The 20,507-nt window shown below is 39.0% G+C and overlaps 2 protein-coding genes across 3 annotated transcripts; both read right to left on the bottom strand.

Annotated features, from left to right (window-relative positions):
• Positions 1-1,511: 1,511 nt before the first annotated feature.
• Positions 1,512-6,360, bottom strand: LOC122064063 (LRR receptor-like serine/threonine-protein kinase RGI5). Its single transcript, XM_042627759.1, has 2 exons — positions 2,802-6,360; positions 1,512-2,116 (listed from the first exon to the last, which is right to left on the bottom strand). The coding sequence occupies exons 1-2, from the start codon at positions 5,659-5,661 to the stop codon at positions 1,734-1,736; spliced, it is 3,243 nt and encodes a 1,080-aa protein (XP_042483693.1). The 5' UTR covers positions 5,662-6,360; the 3' UTR covers positions 1,512-1,733.
• Positions 6,361-12,050: 5,690 nt separating this feature from the next.
• Positions 12,051-19,650, bottom strand: LOC122064005 (protein PIGMENT DEFECTIVE 338, chloroplastic-like). 2 transcript variants are annotated; one of them, XM_042627697.1, is made up of 8 exons: positions 18,658-19,650; positions 18,160-18,234; positions 18,000-18,071; positions 17,456-17,536; positions 17,210-17,307; positions 14,793-14,918; positions 12,707-12,755; positions 12,051-12,567 (listed from the first exon to the last, which is right to left on the bottom strand). In XM_042627697.1, exons 1-8 carry the CDS (start codon positions 19,573-19,575, stop codon positions 12,391-12,393), a joined length of 1,596 nt encoding a protein of 531 aa, XP_042483631.1. In that variant the 5' UTR covers positions 19,576-19,650; the 3' UTR covers positions 12,051-12,390. The 2 variants fall into 2 exon arrangements, 1 of the variants encoding a protein (XP_042483631.1); XR_006135544.1 differs by having other exon boundaries at positions 12,540-12,567; positions 12,707-12,790.
• Between the last annotated feature and the right edge of the window lie 857 nt (positions 19,651-20,507).

Here is a 20,507-nt window from a genome sequence, read left to right as displayed (position 1 = left end):
CCTTGATTCTTTGTATAATCATGTTTGTCCATGTGAGGAGGTTGAAACTACCTTTCAATTGATGAAAATGCTAGCATCGCAGATTCTTTGACCTGTAGTCTTATTTTTCATCCCTGTGTTTTATGAGGTTCCCAATGCCAAGGACCCTGTGTGCTGTGTTTGTGTAGGGCAGTAGGCCACCACCCTTACGGTCGCTTCAGTGACGTTAGCAAATCCCTTCAATTAATCATGCATTGCTGTTGGAGATCTCAATTATCTGTGATGTGCTGTTTATACTCTCCCAAAGTATGTTTTGATTCAAACCATAGGATCGTTTGGAATTGGGTTCCTTTCGGTTCGAAGATCTGTTACAGTCTCACATCGGTTTTCAAAGAGAATTGTTGTCGGTTGATATGATCTTGGGTCCTTTCACCTTGTAAGCCAATTTATAGGTTTCTGTGGAAGGGACAATCCAGTGCCAGAGTGAGAATTGAATCAAATCATTTACACTGAAATCGTATATTAAATGATTCTGTTTTAGTTTTTCGGTTTCAAATTCACATCATTAGGTGGCGGCCCACTATATATGATTTATTTGGCCAATCTGATTCCAATTTTTGAAATGGTGTAACCAATAGGGATGGAGCAAAGCAGGTCTTGGGTTTCACCATTACATTTGTTAATCCTCAGCTGGGACCATTGAATGCCCTTGCTTGCAGTCTTGGCTCTCGAGTTTCTCTAGACCATGGGCTGTGTTCACCGTTTGCTAAGCCTGTGAGGGGCCGTATCTTTACTGTCTCTCTCGCACGCACGGGGACCATTCATTTTCCCATACGCATCTAAAGCACAAGGCACCGGTGATGTCTCCTCAGGTTCATGTTGCGAAAGTGCAAAAATTTAATGAGTCTTTGAATTGGGTCTCTTTTCCCAGAAGCAAATGAATGGATACACAACGGAAGTATAGAACAAATGAAACGAAATATTGAACTTTATCTTTGTGGATCTTTTAGGGAAGAGAACAAATGAAAATATTGAACTTCTCTTTGGCAAAGCTTTCTTTTTTTTCACACAAATCACTTCTGAAAATCTAGTATGGATGGTCCAAGATGGTCCAAGAGAGAGAATTCCAGAGATTTGAGAGACAAAAGCCACTAGTTGACCAGGCACGTGGACAGGGCAGCTCAGGCGTTGGTGTTTGCTTCTTTGTCTCCTCCTCAGCCTGCATCATAGGGCCTACAAACCAGATAAGTGGTCTTCCATTTCCAGATTCCCTCTTTCCTTTGATTCTATGTGGTTCAAGTCTCCAAATGTTTCAGGTGAAAATGAAATTGAAATTTGAAACTGTGGTCCATGCTCTATTTAGTACTCTCATTCACAACATTTATGCTTCCTTAACCCCTTGAAAAATTCTTCTGGCTCTCCATGTCTGGAAAATTATATGGTTCAACAATCAATGCTTAGTCTATTTTGTTTATGAAATTGAAGGGGGGACCCAGTGAAGGAAAAGGGGGAAAAATGGATGCAAAAACATGTAGAAATAAACCAGCCAGCATTTTTTTTTCTTTTTTGGATCTGTAGTTCTGTGCAAATGAGAACCAAGGACCGCCATCAACACCCAAAAAATGAATAGCTCCAATTAGAACTTCTTCCAACCTTGTCCTACCCATTCCAACTCTTTCCTTTCTCATGGATTAGGAAAATAAATCATAAATTCATAACTGAGAGACTTCTGGGAACATAACAAGGAGAGAGTTTCAGCTTGGGATTGATGGCTGCTTTATGAGAGGTTGTGAAGTCTTCCCCCATTCTTCAGGTGGGCTCTTCACCTCCATCAACAATGCCACCACTTCCTTCATGGTGGGTCGCTCTGATGGTGATGCGTTCACACAGAACATTGCAATCCCTAGTGTTTGCAGCATCTCCTGCACCATCTGATCAGGCAATCCCTGGAGCTTTGAATCCAAGATGGTTATAGCTGGCTCAAAGCTCCCCATTTTCTTCTTCACCCACTCTACTATATGGAGCCCATCACCAATCTGGGGCTGTACCGCACTACGGCCACTAAGGATCTCTAGTAAGACCACCCCATAGCTGTAGACATCACTCTTCTCTGTTATGTTCATGGTGTAGCCATACTCTGCCAGAACATAGAAATTTAATAATTAGGATTACAAGTCAGGTCAAGCTTGATGCATCACATTGACAAAAAGGCAAAATAAAAAGATCAAGAAACCAGCACTTTCGAGCTCCAAGAGATAACTACTTGATACAACATCAAACATAAGCATCAGGGATGACAGCATACTAAAGTCATAATATGAGCTGAAAGGAAAAATAGACCTTAAACGTATTGAGCTGGGATCTAAGATCACCTTTAAAGCAGACCATATAACATGATTTGTACAGTATAAACCTTTCTTTATTATATCCACATAGATCTTCAACCTTAACAATCAAACAGACAACTTATTGGATCGAGTATAATGATTAGAAATGTCCTAGTCACCCTTATCTTATACAATATGGTTGGATAATGAGAAAACCAAGTTTATTATTTTGCTGTACATAAGGTCATGACAAACCCAAGAGGAGTGAAATTTATATGGGCTAAGAAGAAATCAGCAGACAGCTGGAAATTTAATCAGCATAGGGAAAGAAAATAAGTAGAAAAACCTGAATAATGTTCACAGGATTCAGGAACTACCAAAAATCTAATTTAAATAATAAATAAATAAAATAAAATAAAAGGCCTTGTAATAGTTGAACATATAAGAGGAAATGAAAAATTAAGCAATAGAAACTTAGAAAAGATAAATACTTGCCTGGTGCAATATATCCATAAGATCCTGCAACTCTTGACATTGCATGTTGATAATTGGGAGCGCTCATCAGCTTGGCCAGTCCAAAATCTGCCAGATAAGCCTCAAACTTGGAATCCAAAAGTATATTATTGCACTTGACGTCCCTGTGAAGAATCGCCGGTACACAATCATGATGAAGATAGGCAAGACCCTGAGCAGATCCTACAGCAATCTTATACCTGGTTTCCCAATCCAAGTTCCTGTTCCCCTGTAACAGCTGTTGCAGGTTCCCAGTAGGGATGTAGTTATAAAGCAAGAGCTTAACAGATTTATTTGAACAGTAACCAAGAAGCTTGACGATGTTTCGATGGCGAATGTGTCCAAGAATTTGAATTTCTGCAGCAAAAGAATCCACAGCTTCTTCTTCCTTCTTTGTCTTCCAAAGCTTCTTCACAGCTATTAATTCTCCACTGGGCATCTCAGCTCTATAAACAATCCCCGAACAACCTTTCCCAATCACATTCTCATCTTTCAGACACTCAAGAATGTTCTCAATAGTGAAATTAAGCTTCTGAAATGGGATAAAAGTCCATGGATATGAGAAATCTTCAGCACCCGATGAAGAGGCTGATGAACCTGAGGACTTATCAGACATGAACTTCCAATTTCGGGATAAAAGAAGCCAAGATGCAAGAATAGCCACTGTTACCGATGCAAGAGTCACAGAAATTACAGCTGCAGTTTTGGCAGATTTTAGACCACTTCGTTGAAGCATCCTCGAGGAACAAGTAGACCCATCAAAGGATTCACAGAGCTTTGGATTTTGGATGTACGAATTTGAAGATAGAGTCCTGAAGAATGGAGTTACAGGGATAGGACCCGAGAAATTGTTGAAGGAAATATTCAGAGAAGTGAGACTGGTTAGGTGACCCAAAACTTCAATTCCTCCATAGAACATGTTATTGGACAGATCAAGTGACTGCAACTGAGTTAAACGCGACATCTCTTCAGGGATTTTTCCTGTGAACCTGTTGGAGCTCAAGTCCAAACTAATTGTCAAGCTTGTCACAAAACCAATTTCCGGGGGTATTGGACCCGAGAAGCTGTTGAAGCTCAAATCGAGTAGCGTTAATTTCTGTAAGTTCTGAATAGACTTGGGAATCGACCCAGTGAGCAAGTTATTGTTGAGAATAAGCTTGTTCAAGTAACTGAAATTTCCAAAGCTCCCAGGCATTTCACCTGTGAAACTGTTCCTGCTAAGATCAAGCTGCTCCAAATTTACAAGTTCTCCCAACTGAGATGGGATTTCTCCAGTTATGTGGTTGTTGTGCACATCCAATAGCTCAAGAACTGTGATATTGGCAATCTCAATAGGAAGGTCACCGGAGAAGTGATTGGTGTACAAGTCAAGGAAGACAAGATTCTGCAAATCACCTATTTCCTTAGGAATCTGACCTGAGAGCTGGTTCTCCCCAAGCCTCAACCTCACAAGAGACTGGCATTCAGGAATGCTTCGAGGCAACCCACCTGATAACGAATTCCCCAGAAGCAGAAGCTTGCTCAGCTTCTTCAAACCAAAAATCTCTTCTGGGATTGACCCAGTGAGTTTGTTCCTCGAAAGATCAAGAGCATAAAGCTCAGTGCAATTTCCAAAAGAAGAAGGGATATTTCCAGAAACCAAATTACCCCACAAGAATAAACTCTGCAAAAATTTCAAATTACCAACCTGCAATGGAATAGGCCCTGATAACTGGTTCTTATCAAGCTGAAGAGCAGTTAGACTGGTACAGTTGCTCAACTGCCACGGAATTGGACCCGTGAGTGAATTATCTGATAGATGAAGCTGTTCAAGAATCACAAGATTCCCGAAATCAGCTGGGATTTCACCAGAAATATCGTTTGCAGAAGCGTCAAGGACTACTAGAGATGAACAGTTGGAGAGCTCAGATGGGATTGGTCCAGTGATAGAATTTCCCCAAAGAAGCAAGCTTGTAAGCTTCTGCAACTTGCCCAGTTGAGGTGGGATTGAACCAGTGAGCTTGTTCATGTGCAGATACAAATTTCTGAGCTCTGAACACAAGCCCAGTTCAGGCGGAATCGAACCAAATATCTCGGTATCATAAAGCGCCAATGTCTGAAGATTGATCAAGTTCCCAAACGTTGGGGGTATCACACCAGAGAGCGAAGTCGCAGCAGCGCCGAATGTGGTGAGATTGATGAGTAATCCCAACTGAGGAGGTATTTCGCCTGTCAGGTATGGGTTTCCTCCTACACGAAACTCTTGAAGGGAGACCAATGAGCCCAGTTGCGAAGGTAGGGAACCGTTCAAGAGATTGTCTTGGATACAGAAGACTTGCAGGGACGAGAGGTTAGCGAGTTGCTGAGGAATGCGACCCGAGAGACGATTTGAATTCAAAAAGAGGAACTGAAGCGACGTAAGCATGCCGAGCTCCGGTGGAATGGGGCCCGAGAGAGAATTAGAGGAGAGGTCAAGAAGGCGCAGGTGGGCGAGGAGACCAAAGGAGGGAGGAATGGGACCAGATATATTGGTGGTAGAGAGATTGAGAAGCTGAAGAGATGAGAGCGTAGAGAGCACTGAAGGGAGTGAAGAAAGGTTAAGGAATGTGTTTGGGACAGAGACCGAGATGACTCTATTCTGTGGAGAACATGTCACGCCCTGCCATGTACAGGGTGTGGCTTGTGAGGGGTTCCAAGAAGAAAGAATGGATGAAGAAGATGTTGAAGAAACATCTGCAGATGTAAGAAGGGAGAGAAGGGCCTGCCCATCTGGAGACAGGGAAGAGACTAGTGTAGGTGAAAAGGTTAGGAGAAAACAGAGCACGTAGCACCAGCAGCTGATGATATGGGTCTTATCCTCCATTAGAGACTTCTAAAGGTTGGGGGAGAAGGTTAAGAAATGGGGTTGATTGGGTGATGATGGTGGTGATGGAGCTACTGGTTAAAGTCCACTCTAAGGGAAAACATGCATGTGAGTGAGAGGAAGAGGTGGTGGTCGAGAACTAAGGATGCTTAAAGTTCACACCAAGCATTAAAACATGCAAGTGAGAGAGAAAAAATATATATGTGTGGATGTGAAGACACTGCAAGCACTCGGAGTTATAGAGAGGAACTGAGGATGGTTTCACTTTTCTTACCTTTAACACACCCTTCCCTTGTCAGAGAGGTGGCTTGCTGGTGGTGGCGCCGCCACTAATGCGTAGTAATTGCATACCAGAGCTGGTACAGCAAATGGTCTTATTGTTCATCATCAAAGGTGGGCTTTTTTATTAGAGTTTCCATTTGAAAGTCGAGGTGGGTAGTGGGGAAATGGTGAAGCTGCTACGAGTTTGAAGCTCTTCTGTAGCCAAGAACGTTTGAATGTGATTATATAATATGGAAAAGGAAATATATACCATAGCCATGGCCACTGTATTTCTTGTGTGAGAGGCTTTCAGGGATGGCACGAGGGGAAGACACTGTACTACTGAGTCCTGAGGACCTGAACTTTGCTGCCGCTGCGGCATGCGTGTCATTCCCCAATCAGAGTTCAGAGATGGTCCCTTATTAGTTATTACACGCGATGCATATAGACCCTTTTCTCCATTCTGTTGACCTTGACCACATCTTATTGATGGGATCTTTGGTCTAATAAGGTAGAACACAACAGAGCAATCATACTCTTACCAAACAACAAAGAGATCAATCATACTTTTCTTGGACACGTGTATGGAGCTGATGGCAAGCGTTTTGGCTTTCAAAGTATGCCATCTTCTTGTGCCCAATTCATCTCCTCATATTGTACCATGTTCGAAAGCTTAAGCTTACCAAAAAAAAAAAAAATGGTAAAGGGAGGGTGGGTGTTTTTGAAAGCTTAACAATCACTAATTTAAGTAGTCTCACGAGTGGTTCTCATTCAAGATGATGGTCCACTCTATGTAGTTGTGGGGTCATTATAAGTCTAAGAGACTAGTCAAGTCGAAGGTCTAGATATCCATCATTAGCAAAATTAAATAAATAAATAAAAATAAAAAATTCTAATAGTCTCACTATCTAAACCAGATATTCAAGAATCAAGATTGGATCGATCGAATATGGTGTCTTGGATTAGGATTGACTGAGCTCAAGCCCAATCCCAGTCAACCAGTTTGAAATGGCTGATTTTCTAGGGTTCAAGTCGATTCTAGTCGATCTAGAAGGTCATTCTAAGTTGGGTTTCTAGGATTCTAGTCGATCTGAAATAGCCAATCTATGTTGGGTTTCTAGGGTTTAGGTCGAGTCGTTTCTAGGGTTTAAGTTGATTCTAGCTGACAAAGATAGTGGACCTATGTTGGGTTTCTTGGGTTTTGGCCAATTCCATCGATCCAGAGCAGATGGTCTATGCTAGTTTCTAGGGTTCTAAGACTCTAGTCGATTCCAACTAATCCAAAATGGTCTATCTATGCAAGGTTCCTAGGGTTCAAGTTGATTTCAATTTATTTGAAATAGTTGATGTTGATCAATGCTGGGTTTCTAGGGTTCAGGTTGATTCTAACTAATCTGGAATAGTTGATCCATGCTCGGTTTCTAGGGTTTTATATGATTTTAGTCGTTCTAGAAATGCCGATCTGTGCTAGATTTCTAGGTTCAAATTGATTCTGACTGTTTTTCTAATGAATTGAATTGAATCAAAATCGGAATCATATGGTGATCTTGATTCCAAGTTTAATAACCTTAATCTAAACTCACTAAGAATAATACCCTTGTGCAAAAATTATGGTAATTGAACTCAGTTAGGTCAGATTCCGGTTCAAAGCTGACCCAAAACCTTATATCATGTGGGTCAGATTATATTCAAGGTATAAGATTCCAAGGGAGCTGGCACCATACCTAGGGAACAGGAGATTTGGTGATAATAGAAGTGAGGCAATTTAGGGGATCGTGAAAGTAAGCACTGTAGAAGGGTTGGAGTACGCAACCACTTCCAATGTCTTTATTTTTTTGTATAATACTCCACATCACACATAAACTATATTTCTTGAATTAACAAAGAATTAGGGTTTAGGGGAGGGCGTGAACTTAGAGGACATTTTACTCTTTTCACTGGGGGTAAAGTTGGTAAAATTCGATATTTATTTCTTACTTGTGTGATGCGGTAAATTAAATGAGTTAACTGATTGTATTACCAAGGAAGAAATAGTGGGTGCGTTTTGGGGCAAGTGAAGGCTAAGACACACATGACATGAGAGAGAGAGTGGGGTTGAAATATATAAAGGGCACGGTTCACGATTAGGGTTTTGTGGTTGAGTTTTTGACTGTAATGAAGCTCAACTCTGCTCATCTAACATGTTGGAGTTTGAGAAATGGGATAGATTGGATGAAAGTCACAAAATCAAACCCTTAATTTAATTAGGGTTTGTCATTGAACAGTGTTGTACTTAATTTGGGATTGAGTTCATTCCCAACCTAGCACATATATGAGAATTGAGTTGGCAACTGATATGATATGATGTCATTAATCTCATTTTTGGCGAATTTGAGAGCAGGGTTATATTAATTGGAATCAGGTCGAATTGGTCTAAATCGATTTCGATAAGAATCAGCTAAATAACCGCATCTGATCTTTTTCTCTTTTCTTTAATCGAAACTAGAATTGGTGGGGAAATTGTTTTAGATCTCTCTCGATCTTATCCTATGCATAATTTGGTAAACACAATTTTTTTCACCCATTTTAGCTAGTTATGATCCTACTTTGCTTGCTCAGAAAACCCTGTTCCATGACTAATATACCATAGTCTAGCACATCTAATTATGCCATGTGAAATGATAATATGGAGGATATGCTTTGCAGTAACCACCATAAGTCAAATTTTAGATCCTAGAACAGGTCTTGACTGGAATAACTTTATTTAACAAACCATACAGTACAGCCCACTTCTAAAGATAGTAAGTAATGTGAATGGGCCACTAGCTTCTCAAAAATATTTGTTTCTATGAACTATAAAGGTTTTGAGAACCTAGTCTTAGGGAGTTTCAGCTTTCTCTCTCTCTTATACAAATGTCTTACAAAGAGGAGAATAAGGATCCAATTGGACCTATTTAAGTATTTCTAACTAGTTTGCATCTGCAAGAGTTAGGGCAACTTACATTAAAACCTTTGTGTATTACTTAACTTTCACCTTACACTAATACTATAATTTAATTAATTAGTTTTCATAGACTTGGAAGGAAGAAAACAATGTACGGAAAGATTCTAGGTTATTGAGCCTTGAGAACCATGGACATATCCTAAGTGTGGCCAGAGAAAATAAATCCAAATGTATCTTCACATACTATTGTATTGGGGAGAGGTTTTCCACACTGCCAGTGTGGGACTAGGGTTTTAAAGAGTGGAATCAAGATCCTCCGTCGATTTGGATCCAGATTGGCCAAAATCAGTCAAGAATTAGTCGGGATCGGTAAAGTTGTACCCTAACCCTAGAAATGTAGTATGGATTGGCCTCGGCCTTGGCCAGTAGTTCTTGCATTTTAAAACCCTATGTGGGATATCACACCAATAGATGTACGAGAGATGGTTTAGCATACAGAATCCTATTCGATGTGAGAAGAGAGTTTCAATGTGGGATCCCCTGATCAATGTGAGACAGTTAGGGTTTAAAGCACGCTATCAGTCGCTGTCGATATCAATAAAATACAAATACTAATCTGAGTATTGTGGGACATCACACCAATAGATGTGTGAGAAATGGTTTAGTTACACATGCCTATTTGGTGTGAGAAGAGATTGTCAATGTAGGGTCCATTGATAATGTGAGACAACTTGTTTTAAAACACGCTATCAGTCACAGTCGATATCAATGCAGTATGAATACTAATTTAAGTATTGGACTATCAGATCCAAATTAGCTTAAATTTTAAAAAGGAAAAAAGAAGCCTAAAAGGCAGCTTGCCCCCAAAAATAGATGGCAACAAAATGACCGCCCCATCTCTCATGAAAGGCAGAAATTTCACCTATTGATGCTTTCGTATGCACTTCTATTGAACCACATACTAATGTAGAGGTCACACTGCATTTCAAGGAACCCTCTCCTATTTAAAAAATATCTCCTTTCTAACCAATACCATCATTTGTATCAATCTACTATCGATATCGCCAGAACTGGAACCGATACATAAACCCTAGAGAGGGCATGGAAAGTAATCCCCACATTGGTGTGGATCTTTTTCCCAAATGTATTTAAGTAGTCATAAGAGGAAGAAAACAATCAGGGAGAGAAATTAACCTATTCTCCATCCATAAGCCGATAGGACTAGCAAGTCAGCAAGTGGGAGCTTGCATTTCTATTCTATCATCATAACTTTAAGTGCCCATCTTCTTATGAATTTTTTATTTATTTATTTATTTTTAATCCATTGTTGCCGTTAAATTCATGGAGCCCATAACCCTATTTAAAATAGCTTTGCCACCTTCTCCATATAACATTTATTAATGGACTATTTCTAATGTGTTGAAAGAGAGTACCTTAAAACAAGGGATTGAGATCACCCGTGAGGATAAGCCGCAACCCTAACAGTAGTCTAGTTTAACTTTTATTAATTAATATTTTGTTGAGTTTAAGACTTAATTATGAGTGAGATAAGAGTAGATATATTACCCCAAAAAAACAGAAGAGAAATAAAGAGTACAGATAAGAGTACTTCCATGGCCTTGTAGTTCGTTCAGTTGCTCTTAAGGCATATCTGGGTTTTTTTTTTCTTCTTTTGGTTGAAAAGGCATTTGTGGGTTAGGTCATTGGTCTTTTGATTCTGGGCACGTAGAAGCCACTTTCTCAAATTTGAAATGTGTCCAATAAAATTTAAATGTTCAGAATCTTTAGTGCTTTGATGCACAAGAAGCCCAAAAGCCCCCCTTCCTTGGGTTTATGAGCCAATGCATAGATGACAGACCCCTCTCTTATATTTTTATTGGCCACATGTTATCTTAAACGGCCGAAAAACTCACACAAATATGTATTTAACGAAAAACTCACACAAATATGCATTTAATCTTTCATCCAAACACTTAGTCTTTCATCCCAAAAAAAAAAGATCCTCTCCAACATCAACAATCATCCAACAACTAATTCAAGGGTTGGGATGAGTTGGACACGCATCCCCAGGTATTGGTAGGTGTTAAGATGCGTGTCCAACTCCTCCCAGCCCTTGGATGGTGTTCAGAGGGGAGCTGGACTCTCCAGTTTAAAAACCTAGAATCCAAACCCAAATCAGTCCCAGCCAATCGGAATTAATGTGGATTGGTCCTCATCAGCCTCAGAATCGGTATGTTGGCTCTGTGCCTATTGTATGTATAAACATGTATGAACATATGCAGGGCCTGGTGGAGTGAAGTGAAGACGTGCACCATAAACCCTCATCCCATCTAACGATTGTATGCATAGTTGTGCATCATGCATGGCCGTGCACAGAACCTTTTGCCATAAAATACATATAAAAAATGATGCAAACAGTACCAAATGCGGTAGGACTTGGGCCTGGCATGGCCAGGGCTGAGCTCTATGGACCCCAGGCTGGGCCTGGGTTTTCAAAAACCCAGCCTATTCCAGTCTTTTTGCACCACAGGCCTACACCATTTTAATAAGTTTACCAGGCAATCTATCCACCCTTTTCAGAAATTTTACCATTACCATTCTCAAGTTGCATTCAAGCACTCTTGTGTGTGAGAATCCAAACCTCAAGAGTCATTTTTTTTTTCCCTGCAGTTTTTCTATATTGGCCCAAAAAAAACAAAAAACTCCCTATTGGACCCACCAAATGCGTCATTTGATGTTCTCTGCCAATCTGTTAGCCTCAAATGACCGCAAATCATGAGAATTCAGAGTATAGGTATTGCTCACCTGTCTGAACTCTTAGTTGAGCATACAAACCTAGATAGATATTCAGATACACTGTCATATGGGAAAAGGTAACTAAGGCAGTTCCAGACTGACAGGGTAATAGTGTGAGCTTTTTTCTTTAAATCACACTTAGCTAACATGATAGATGAACTTAATGAACTGGTAGCAGGAAAAGTAACAGAAGTTGAAAAGGTAGATCTAGTAATCAAAGGCACAGCTCCACAATATAGTTCATATCCCAGCTCAGTCCAACAGAGCCAACACCTCAGGCCCATTCTTCTTTTTAAGTATATTGCCAAGTAAAAGCTGATGGATACATTAAGGTAGAGCAAACTGACTTTAACCAGTGACTGGTGATAAAGTTTTCACCAGTGGCTTTCTCCTTATTTGGTCATTTAGGTTGTTCGCTTGACAAGGTATCTTTTCATATCAATTAAATAGCAATTACATATGGTACAACATGCAAAATTTTGACATTCCACATCTTAGAACTGTCAACAAAGAGAAAATTTATACAAAAAAAAAAAAAAACAAAGGAAAGGAAACATGGGGTGTTCACTAGAGCATTGCATATCCCCTTGCTTCCATCGATTTTCAATGGATTGAACTTGAAAACACTAAAACACCTTTAGTTAATGTTCGACACTTAATATAAGGATACTTTAGTCTCTTCAGGCATGCGGGGCTTAGCACCTCCCAATTTCCCAGCTCACTATCGTACAAACAAGCTACCTCATTAGTCAGTTCGAAGCATTGTCTTGTCCGAATTTGAACCATTTCCAGTTTGAATATAATCTTGCTTCGTCATCAAATGGAAGAACATCAGTCGGAAGGTCATCTAGCTTACGAGTTGCAGAAACAACTGGGAGCTTTTGCCTGTACTTTTTAGCCATCTCTTCAGCCTCAGAAAATACTCTCTGCCCATCACAGGAAAGTGAAAAAAAAAGCTTAATAAGAAATCTTTTAGTCAAAATTTTAACAAAAGATTGTAGCATTAATTCACTAGAAGAGGATACAGAAGCCAAACAGAGACGAATAAGAGCTGCAATGAGTCACCTCTTTATTTGATAGGAATAGGCCAGGCTCACTCTCAAGATTTGCTATACTGCAGGCGACAATAGAATCTTCAGAAGCTAGACACTGAAATTGGCACCACAAATATCCCAACAACAAACTTCTAAATAATTATAACAACTAGTTGCAAAATCCTAAAAAAAAGCTTTGGACACAACAGAATGTCAGGACAGGGCGGGATATAGGAGTGCAATATGCCAGATCAGAAGACAGAGGCTATCTGTTCAAGCACATTTATCCATGACAAGGTTTCTATACTGATCCTTGTAGAGAAGAGAATCCCAAGAAAGTGGAAGGATATATAGAAAAGAAAATCCTAACCACGTTGGAGGAAATAAGGAAAATGGGATGATGTGTGCAAATGTCATGAATGCAACCATTTTCCAATGGACAGGGGGTCTATAATCTCCCCAAACATCACCACCATTCCAATGCAACGTAAAAAAAAGAAATAAAAAGACTCTCATATCCTCTTAAATCCAAATCAATTGTAGACCATTAGCAAATAATCATGAAAGGAACAATCTATCTAACAATAAAATGGACAAACTTTTGAGGACGACAAAAACTTTCTTTTATGATACAATTTTAGGAATTAATGTATGAAGCATCGTCTTGAGCATCACTAGTGCAGCCTCTTGTATTCCTATGCATCAATAAACTACTAATTTTACCTCCAAGGGAGAGAGTGGGTAGAAGCAGCAGCACTAGGAGTCCAGGAACATGAATCTACCCTTAACCATCAATCCATAGGGATCATTTTGCTGAGATCAGTAACACACAAGGAAGTTGAAATGGAATAGCCACATTAGACATAGGGGTCATTTTGCCGAGATCTTGAGCATCATTTTGTTTCGCATAAATGTGCAATACAATGAGAAATGTAAGTTATTTCTATTCCCTTAATCCATTCGATACCCCAAGAAAGTATAGATTCATACCTCTCACCTAATAAATAGTTTTTCACTTCCACCCATAAGATACATCTCATCTTTGAATCTCTATATATCGGAGATAATCTTTGAGGATACTTCTACTTCATTCGTTGTTGCAGGGTATGGAAACAATAAAACAAAAGAATCATTCAATATCTGGTCAAATCTTATTTGGGTAAACTAGAGTAAGGTTCAACTCAACTCACCTCAGCCTTATCCCAACTAAATTGGGTTGGCTACATGGATCCTTTTCCTTGAATCAGCTCTATTCAAAGCAATGATTGTTACTAGTCCTAAGCTATGCATATCTTTCCTCACCACTTGATCTTAATTGAAGCTCTATTGTACTCTTTGTCGGTAAGATGGATGGTGTCTTAATGTACATCCCCTTCTCCACTCCCCAACCCCCAAAAGGGGGGGTGGGCAAGAAACAAAAAACTGTTGAAGGGTGTCTTCAAAATGCTGAAGATAATATCCGAGGTGAAACCAGATTCATGAAAGAGGATTGCAAGATCCGAAGATAATCTGTGCCCCTTCTTCCTTTGGAAGCAAAATGCAGTTCCTCTACTAATGCCCCTTCTAAGAAAGTCTAAATGTTTTAAGGATCCATAACCATTCTTTTATTGTTTCAGTGTATTATACATACTCTTCCCAAGCCCTCGGCTCGTCTTGTTTCATTTATCAGGAACTTCACTACTATTCTTGTATCCTCCACTTCAAACTTAGGCTAAGGAAGATATGAACTATCTAGTTCTCAACAAACTCTCTAGTGACAAACAGTAGTTCCAAACACTTCATGCATTTTTGTTTTTATTTTTTCTTTTAAAGGCAGGAAGGAGAAAAGTGAAAATATCATTGATGGGGAATGGGTAAAAACTGTAAAGAAGAGGATCAAATTCCTATATGTATAGCAACGTATACTAAAAAATAGAACATGTACATCAATCACTCCTCTATCAGATTGGATCAAAGAGCTGAAATGGTGTTCAGTCCACATCACGAAAATCTTTGAAAGACAGGAACTATCCATAAGGCGATTTACTTACACCCATACTTAAGTGATCTTTCTGCATTGTTGATTAAAAAATGCAAAAGCTGAAAGGAGAAAATCCATGAATCCATGTCTTGCTCACCTTAGTGATATTTTATCAGAAAACATCGATTTCACCACTAGAACTTTCACATTTTCACCCACTGTTAGAAAGTCACCGACAGAACCGATTCGGCCATGCGTTATTCTTGAGATATGCAGCAACCCACTGCAAGGAATAGAAAGTATTTTGAACATGAACTAAGATCCATTGGAAAGTGTTGAACAAGAAGAAAAGACAAGCACAAACTATGTCCATTAAAGGTCATCTCTAAGAAAAGAACGCATTATTTGAGCTCAAGGAAACTTGAGCATTTTTGTAAGGACACCATACAAAATTATCAATTACAATAACAGTGGAAACCTGTCAACTAATAGAGAGTTAAGGGAGGGCACCAGCAAAGACCAAGTGAGAAAGCAATATAATTTAAGTTTACTAAGGTTTCAGTTGGCTCTGTGGCTCACACAGCAATTTAAGAAGTGCAATAAAAGAATGGCACAGGGAACACCATATTGAACACATTGGAAGGCATTGTCTTATTTATTGCATCCTCCCAAGAGATATTGGCTTTGTCAATTATTATATCTCATTTATTATGCAAAAATATCTGAATCAATTCACTTTCTGATTTACAATATTAAGCAACACCAAAACTCTATTAGTATTAGAGACCTTAGCAATTTCACAATCAAGTCGGATCCATAAGTTGGTCGACCCCCACAATTACTTTTCTGTAAAATCTTTTCACTATAAAATTTTTACAGCTTTCAAGAATTATAAAACAACTGATGTGGACTTTATTCCTTACAATCTCGAATAGCTGAAAGGGTGAGATAAGCTGAGGTCTACTGAGAGAGACATAGATTACTTCAACTGAGCCACATTCCTTTTCAATGGGAGACACCCATTGCATCTAGCTGAAGGGTATTCTGGAGATCCAACTCAGTGGCATAACAACATGTGTATTTTGGATGAATTTAACAACCCAATTAAAAATAACTTCCTATTACCCTTGATGGGAGATCAGATCACAGTTAGTAAATACACATACTAGAAAAATTAGGTTCAGGGACACTTCAAGCATAATGAAGGTCTTAAAGAATCATTCTTGTTGTAGAAGATCCTCTCCAGAAAAAGTACATTGCATTTATAAGAAAGAATAAAATAAGAATGCATATATAACATAATTTTTTGAGCTTGCCTATGACAAACAATCAGGTGCTTCAAAAAATTTCAATAATCATAAGAATAAGAGAATAAGCATCTTGCACGTGTATGGCTGATACAGAGAGGGTATATCACAGCAAAATGCTCACAGCATCTTAACATTCTCATCTTTCAAATTCTTATCAAATCAAATAATGAAACCTCTCATGATTCAGTTGCTCAAGGGAATAAGTTATCCCATGTAACCTCTATTATCGAGACCTTATATCTTACCATGAACCCCAGCTAGAATTCTTAATCCAATGAACTAAAAAATGGAGGAAAATTGAGCATTCCACCACTTTTCTGTGGCTACTGTTTCAATAGTTAATGAGCTATCTCCTGGAACGTTCCTGTGTTGAACTCCTTTTCATTAACCAAAAAAAATAAAAAAAATTTGCGAGGCCCCCAGAGTTCAGACCGAGGAAAATAGAGAGGGAGAAGGGAAAACAAGAGGCCATTCACCTCAATTCCAACCAAGAAAGCATCGTCATTAACCTAATTATTCCACAGGTAGAGAAATCAGTCCTAATTATTCCACAGGTAGAGAATCATGTTGAGAAATCAGTCCAATGTCAATAAAGGTGTACAAACACACCTTCCTGGATTTCGCATTATTATTGTTAACAGAACTGACCATTGACTCAACTCTAAACCTTTATTAACTTTAGTTACAGAAATTTCTTTGTTTCTGATTCTGTTGAGCCAATACTGTAATTCTGCTTTTCTATTCTTCTGTTTGAACTATTCTGCTAGAAGATTAGATCCCATTAGTAGTTCAAAAAAAAAAAATCCTAGAAAGTCGCAAAGTGAATAACGTATGGATTTTTATCCATTTGTGGTGAAAAAATTCTCCATTTTTCTTTACTTTATGGAAAAAAAAAAAAAGGCTTAGTTTGCAACTTTCATATGCATAAATGATGAACATACCATAAACTAGAGCATTTATAAAGATATAAGCTGTCCTAATGAGTGCTGGTCTCCGTGAACCTTCATGCTAGCATTTCTTCATTACTTGTAATAGAGTTTCTTTAGAAACACATCAACCTATCTTTTTTTCCACAAATTATTTTCATTTGTTCTTTGATATGTCAATTTTAGGCTACGGTTCTCTACTCTCTGAACATTGGACCTACAGGAGGAAACTAGACATTTGTTCAAGTTGGAAAGAATAAGAAACAAAAGATAAAATTCAACTAAGCAATTAGGTATATTACATAAAATTGCAGAACAGGATAGAGCAGAACTCTCACCTTCTATTGGTCTCACCTATCCTTATTTGTGCCCCATATGGAAAAATTTTCTTAACAGTCCCATCTAGAAGTGTTCCATCTTGAAGGTGTCGCAATGCCTGAAATACTAAACAATTATAGCAAACTTTCCATTTCTACAGAGGGGAAAATAACATAATTGAGAAGAGTAAAGCAGTTTTACACCCCTCACCCCCCCCCCCCTCGGAGGGAGAAAAAGCCAGAGGTAGATGAAGAAAAGGAACTAACCCAAGCTTCTTTCTCACTGATTATTAAGTCATTATTAGGTTCATCTATTCTAGAAAACAACACAAACATCCGGCGCCCCACCTGCAGACCAACAAATACAATGCTCAAATGCCACAATGCTAAGCTTCTATTTAGTCAAGCAAAGCTTGAGAAAAAACAAAAATATATTTCTAAAATATCATTACGATGCAGTTGGATTACAGAAACCAAAAAGAAGATTAAGATACAGTTGCCTATAGCTTCAAAGCCATTATCTGTAAGCAAGAAATAAAAACAAGACATGCGGTATTTCTGTGGACTCAAACTCGTTCAAATGACAAACTATTTGGGTAAATTTTAGTGACCATATGAATGGACTCTTTTGCAAGCAGGATCAGCTCTGGACTGAGTTACTATGGTCACCCATCATTACAGATTTGAGAATATGGTGCATTTAAAAGGTGCTAAATGGGCAAGCAACATTGAGCACATGTTTAAAAGCATATCATAATTGACTCAGATAACAAAAGACTGGGTAATTGACCAAGGGATATAATTAACTTACATTTTCTTTCAAATCTGTGAAGGTGTTAACTCTACCCATCAACTCACCTTTTGGAAGGAATGCTCGCAAACCCTGGGGGGAAAAAATCCAACAATGCAAATGGTTGGAAGAAGACACACCATAAAAAATAGACAGCTGAGAATTTCAAATAAAGGCACACCTCAATTCTTGCAAGAAGGCCACCCGTATTCCATTCCGTAATTCTAACCTCAATAGGTTCATTGAAATGTTTTATCTGAAGAGGGGGGAAATAAAAAAGTAAGCTTTAGTTACAAATAATAATTCCATTGTTAGCCATACACGTTCAATTGGGGGAGGGGTGGGGGTTCTCTCTCTGTCCAATCTTCAATTGTAAATTCAACTATATTGTGACTTCTAGAACTGCAGATAGAATGATTGAATTATATTCATATGCAAATTTGCAGTTATCTATCAGTTATCCCTAAGAGACTTCATCCTAAAATTCATGGTCTGAAAAATCCTAAAGAAAAAAGGAAGCTGAACTACAAAATGGCATCTGAAAAATTCTAAGGAAAAAAGGAAGCTGGACTACAAAATGGCACCATTAAAATTTTAAAATGCAAAACTAAAGCAACCCAAATTCATAAAAGGTGTAACCTTATATCATGAAAATTTTTACAAAGAGCGAGAAGAGAACCTGCCTCACTCGATGCCATGCAACCCGCCGAAAGAGACGCCTTGTGGAGAGCAAAGGCCGTCCACTAAGTGTTCGCCCGAGGACCTCAGCGAAAAGCACTGTCCCTACTTCAACAACCGGCCTCCCTGGCACGGGATCCCCACTCACTGCATCCTCATCCCACACAATACCCATCTTCCCGGAAACCATAAACTCCTCGGCATCCTGTCTCATATCACACAAAAGATAAGGAAACTCTTGATCATAGAGAGGGAGCACTTCCTTAGTCAGCATTGTCCCCAAAAGATCAGCACCGATGTTTACATCGAGCTTATTCTCATTGCCCGACACAACAACACCCACCACCAAATCACCAGGTTTTGGCTCGTAATAGTTGACACGGACCTTCTGCGACTGCGACTCCAACTCCTCCCCTATATTCACTTCTGATTCACTATCCTCCTTCGCTTCTTCACCAGAATCTCTATCCGTAAAGAATTTCAGGAAAGGAGCCAAGGCATCATCTGTATCAAGCTTTGGAGACTCGGATTCCACCTCTGTTACAGAACCACCGTTTACTGGTAACGGCGAAGGCTTTCCCAGCAATTCAATCCCTTCCATTTCCTGTAATCTCTCATTTTCAGGTTTGTTCCAGACACGGGTACCCCCGAATTCCGTATAATCATCATTGGAGGAGCAAAAGGGAACCTGGGTTCTTCTCCAAATCAGAGAATCCGTGGAGAAAACTGAACTCTCCCGAGTCCCGGTCATGGAAACAGGAAAGAAGTTTGGGGTGTTTATTGAAACGGGACATCTAGAGCTGCTTGAAATTGTAGTACTCTTCTGAATGATTTTGAAGGGAACAGTGAAGTTCAGTAGACAGGATAAGTTCAAGAAATTAAGGGGCTTACAGCTACAGGGATGATGAAGGCCTGGCATCTTATCCAGCGCACCTCATGAGCGGATTGAGCTCTGCGCCTCTGCCTCTGCTCTGGCTCCCACTTCCCAACCGATACTCCCATCAGGCCTCAGTTTTCTATTTCTCTTTTATACGTGTATTGGATTTGAACTTGGGTTCTCAGATGTGTGGCTCTGCCCATGGACAAGTTACACCACCAGGTGAACCCAAAAAATTTATTTGTAAGCCTACCTATTTCCACGGATCGTATCGGAAAATCCGTGTCAGTTTTGCATGTCTTCAATTCTGATATCTGGCCGATACCGTATCAGTTGAATGGTATAGAGTAAAAATGGCAAAAAATCTGCTTTTTAAGAAAAATCAAAGGTATTTATATCCGATACAAGCAATCTAATACGATATCAATTTTAAGATGACCAATATTCAATCCAATATCATATCATGCACTAAAACCATGTAATAAGTAGACAAAATCCCTTTTCAAAATTATGTGAGAAACCAAGAATTTTGTAGCTTAAGTCCTTTTTGCGGTTAGTAAAGAATAGAGACTTGACATCCAAATTAGGGTTTAGAACACATATTGATTATACATTTGACTCCATTAGAATAAGCCTGACCATGAGATCGGGTTCGAGTTAGGTTGTTACCAAAGAAAGTTATTAGACACCCCGATCCATCCAGTTATACTGGTCTTTTCATTTATTCGATAATTTTATTAAATAATAAATATTTTCAGACTAACACATGATATTATAATTTATCGCTGACTTCAATATTTGAAAGCTTGGTTCATTACAATAGAAAAGGTAAAACAAATTATTGTTCTAAGTGCTTGAAACCTTAACAAAGTCTTAAAATCTGATTTCAGTATTTATTAAATCTAGTTATATTTCATGCTTAAAATCTATGAAAGTTTGCTAGGATTAAGCTTGGATTGGACTGGGCTTAGCTG

Source organism: Macadamia integrifolia, unplaced genomic scaffold (genome assembly GCF_013358625.1).
Source record: "Macadamia integrifolia cultivar HAES 741 unplaced genomic scaffold, SCU_Mint_v3 scaffold151, whole genome shotgun sequence".
Taxonomy (NCBI): Eukaryota; Viridiplantae; Streptophyta; class Magnoliopsida; order Proteales; family Proteaceae; genus Macadamia; species Macadamia integrifolia.
The sequence above is the reverse complement of the archived record's forward strand: the minus strand, read 5'-3'. Positions and strand labels throughout refer to the sequence as shown.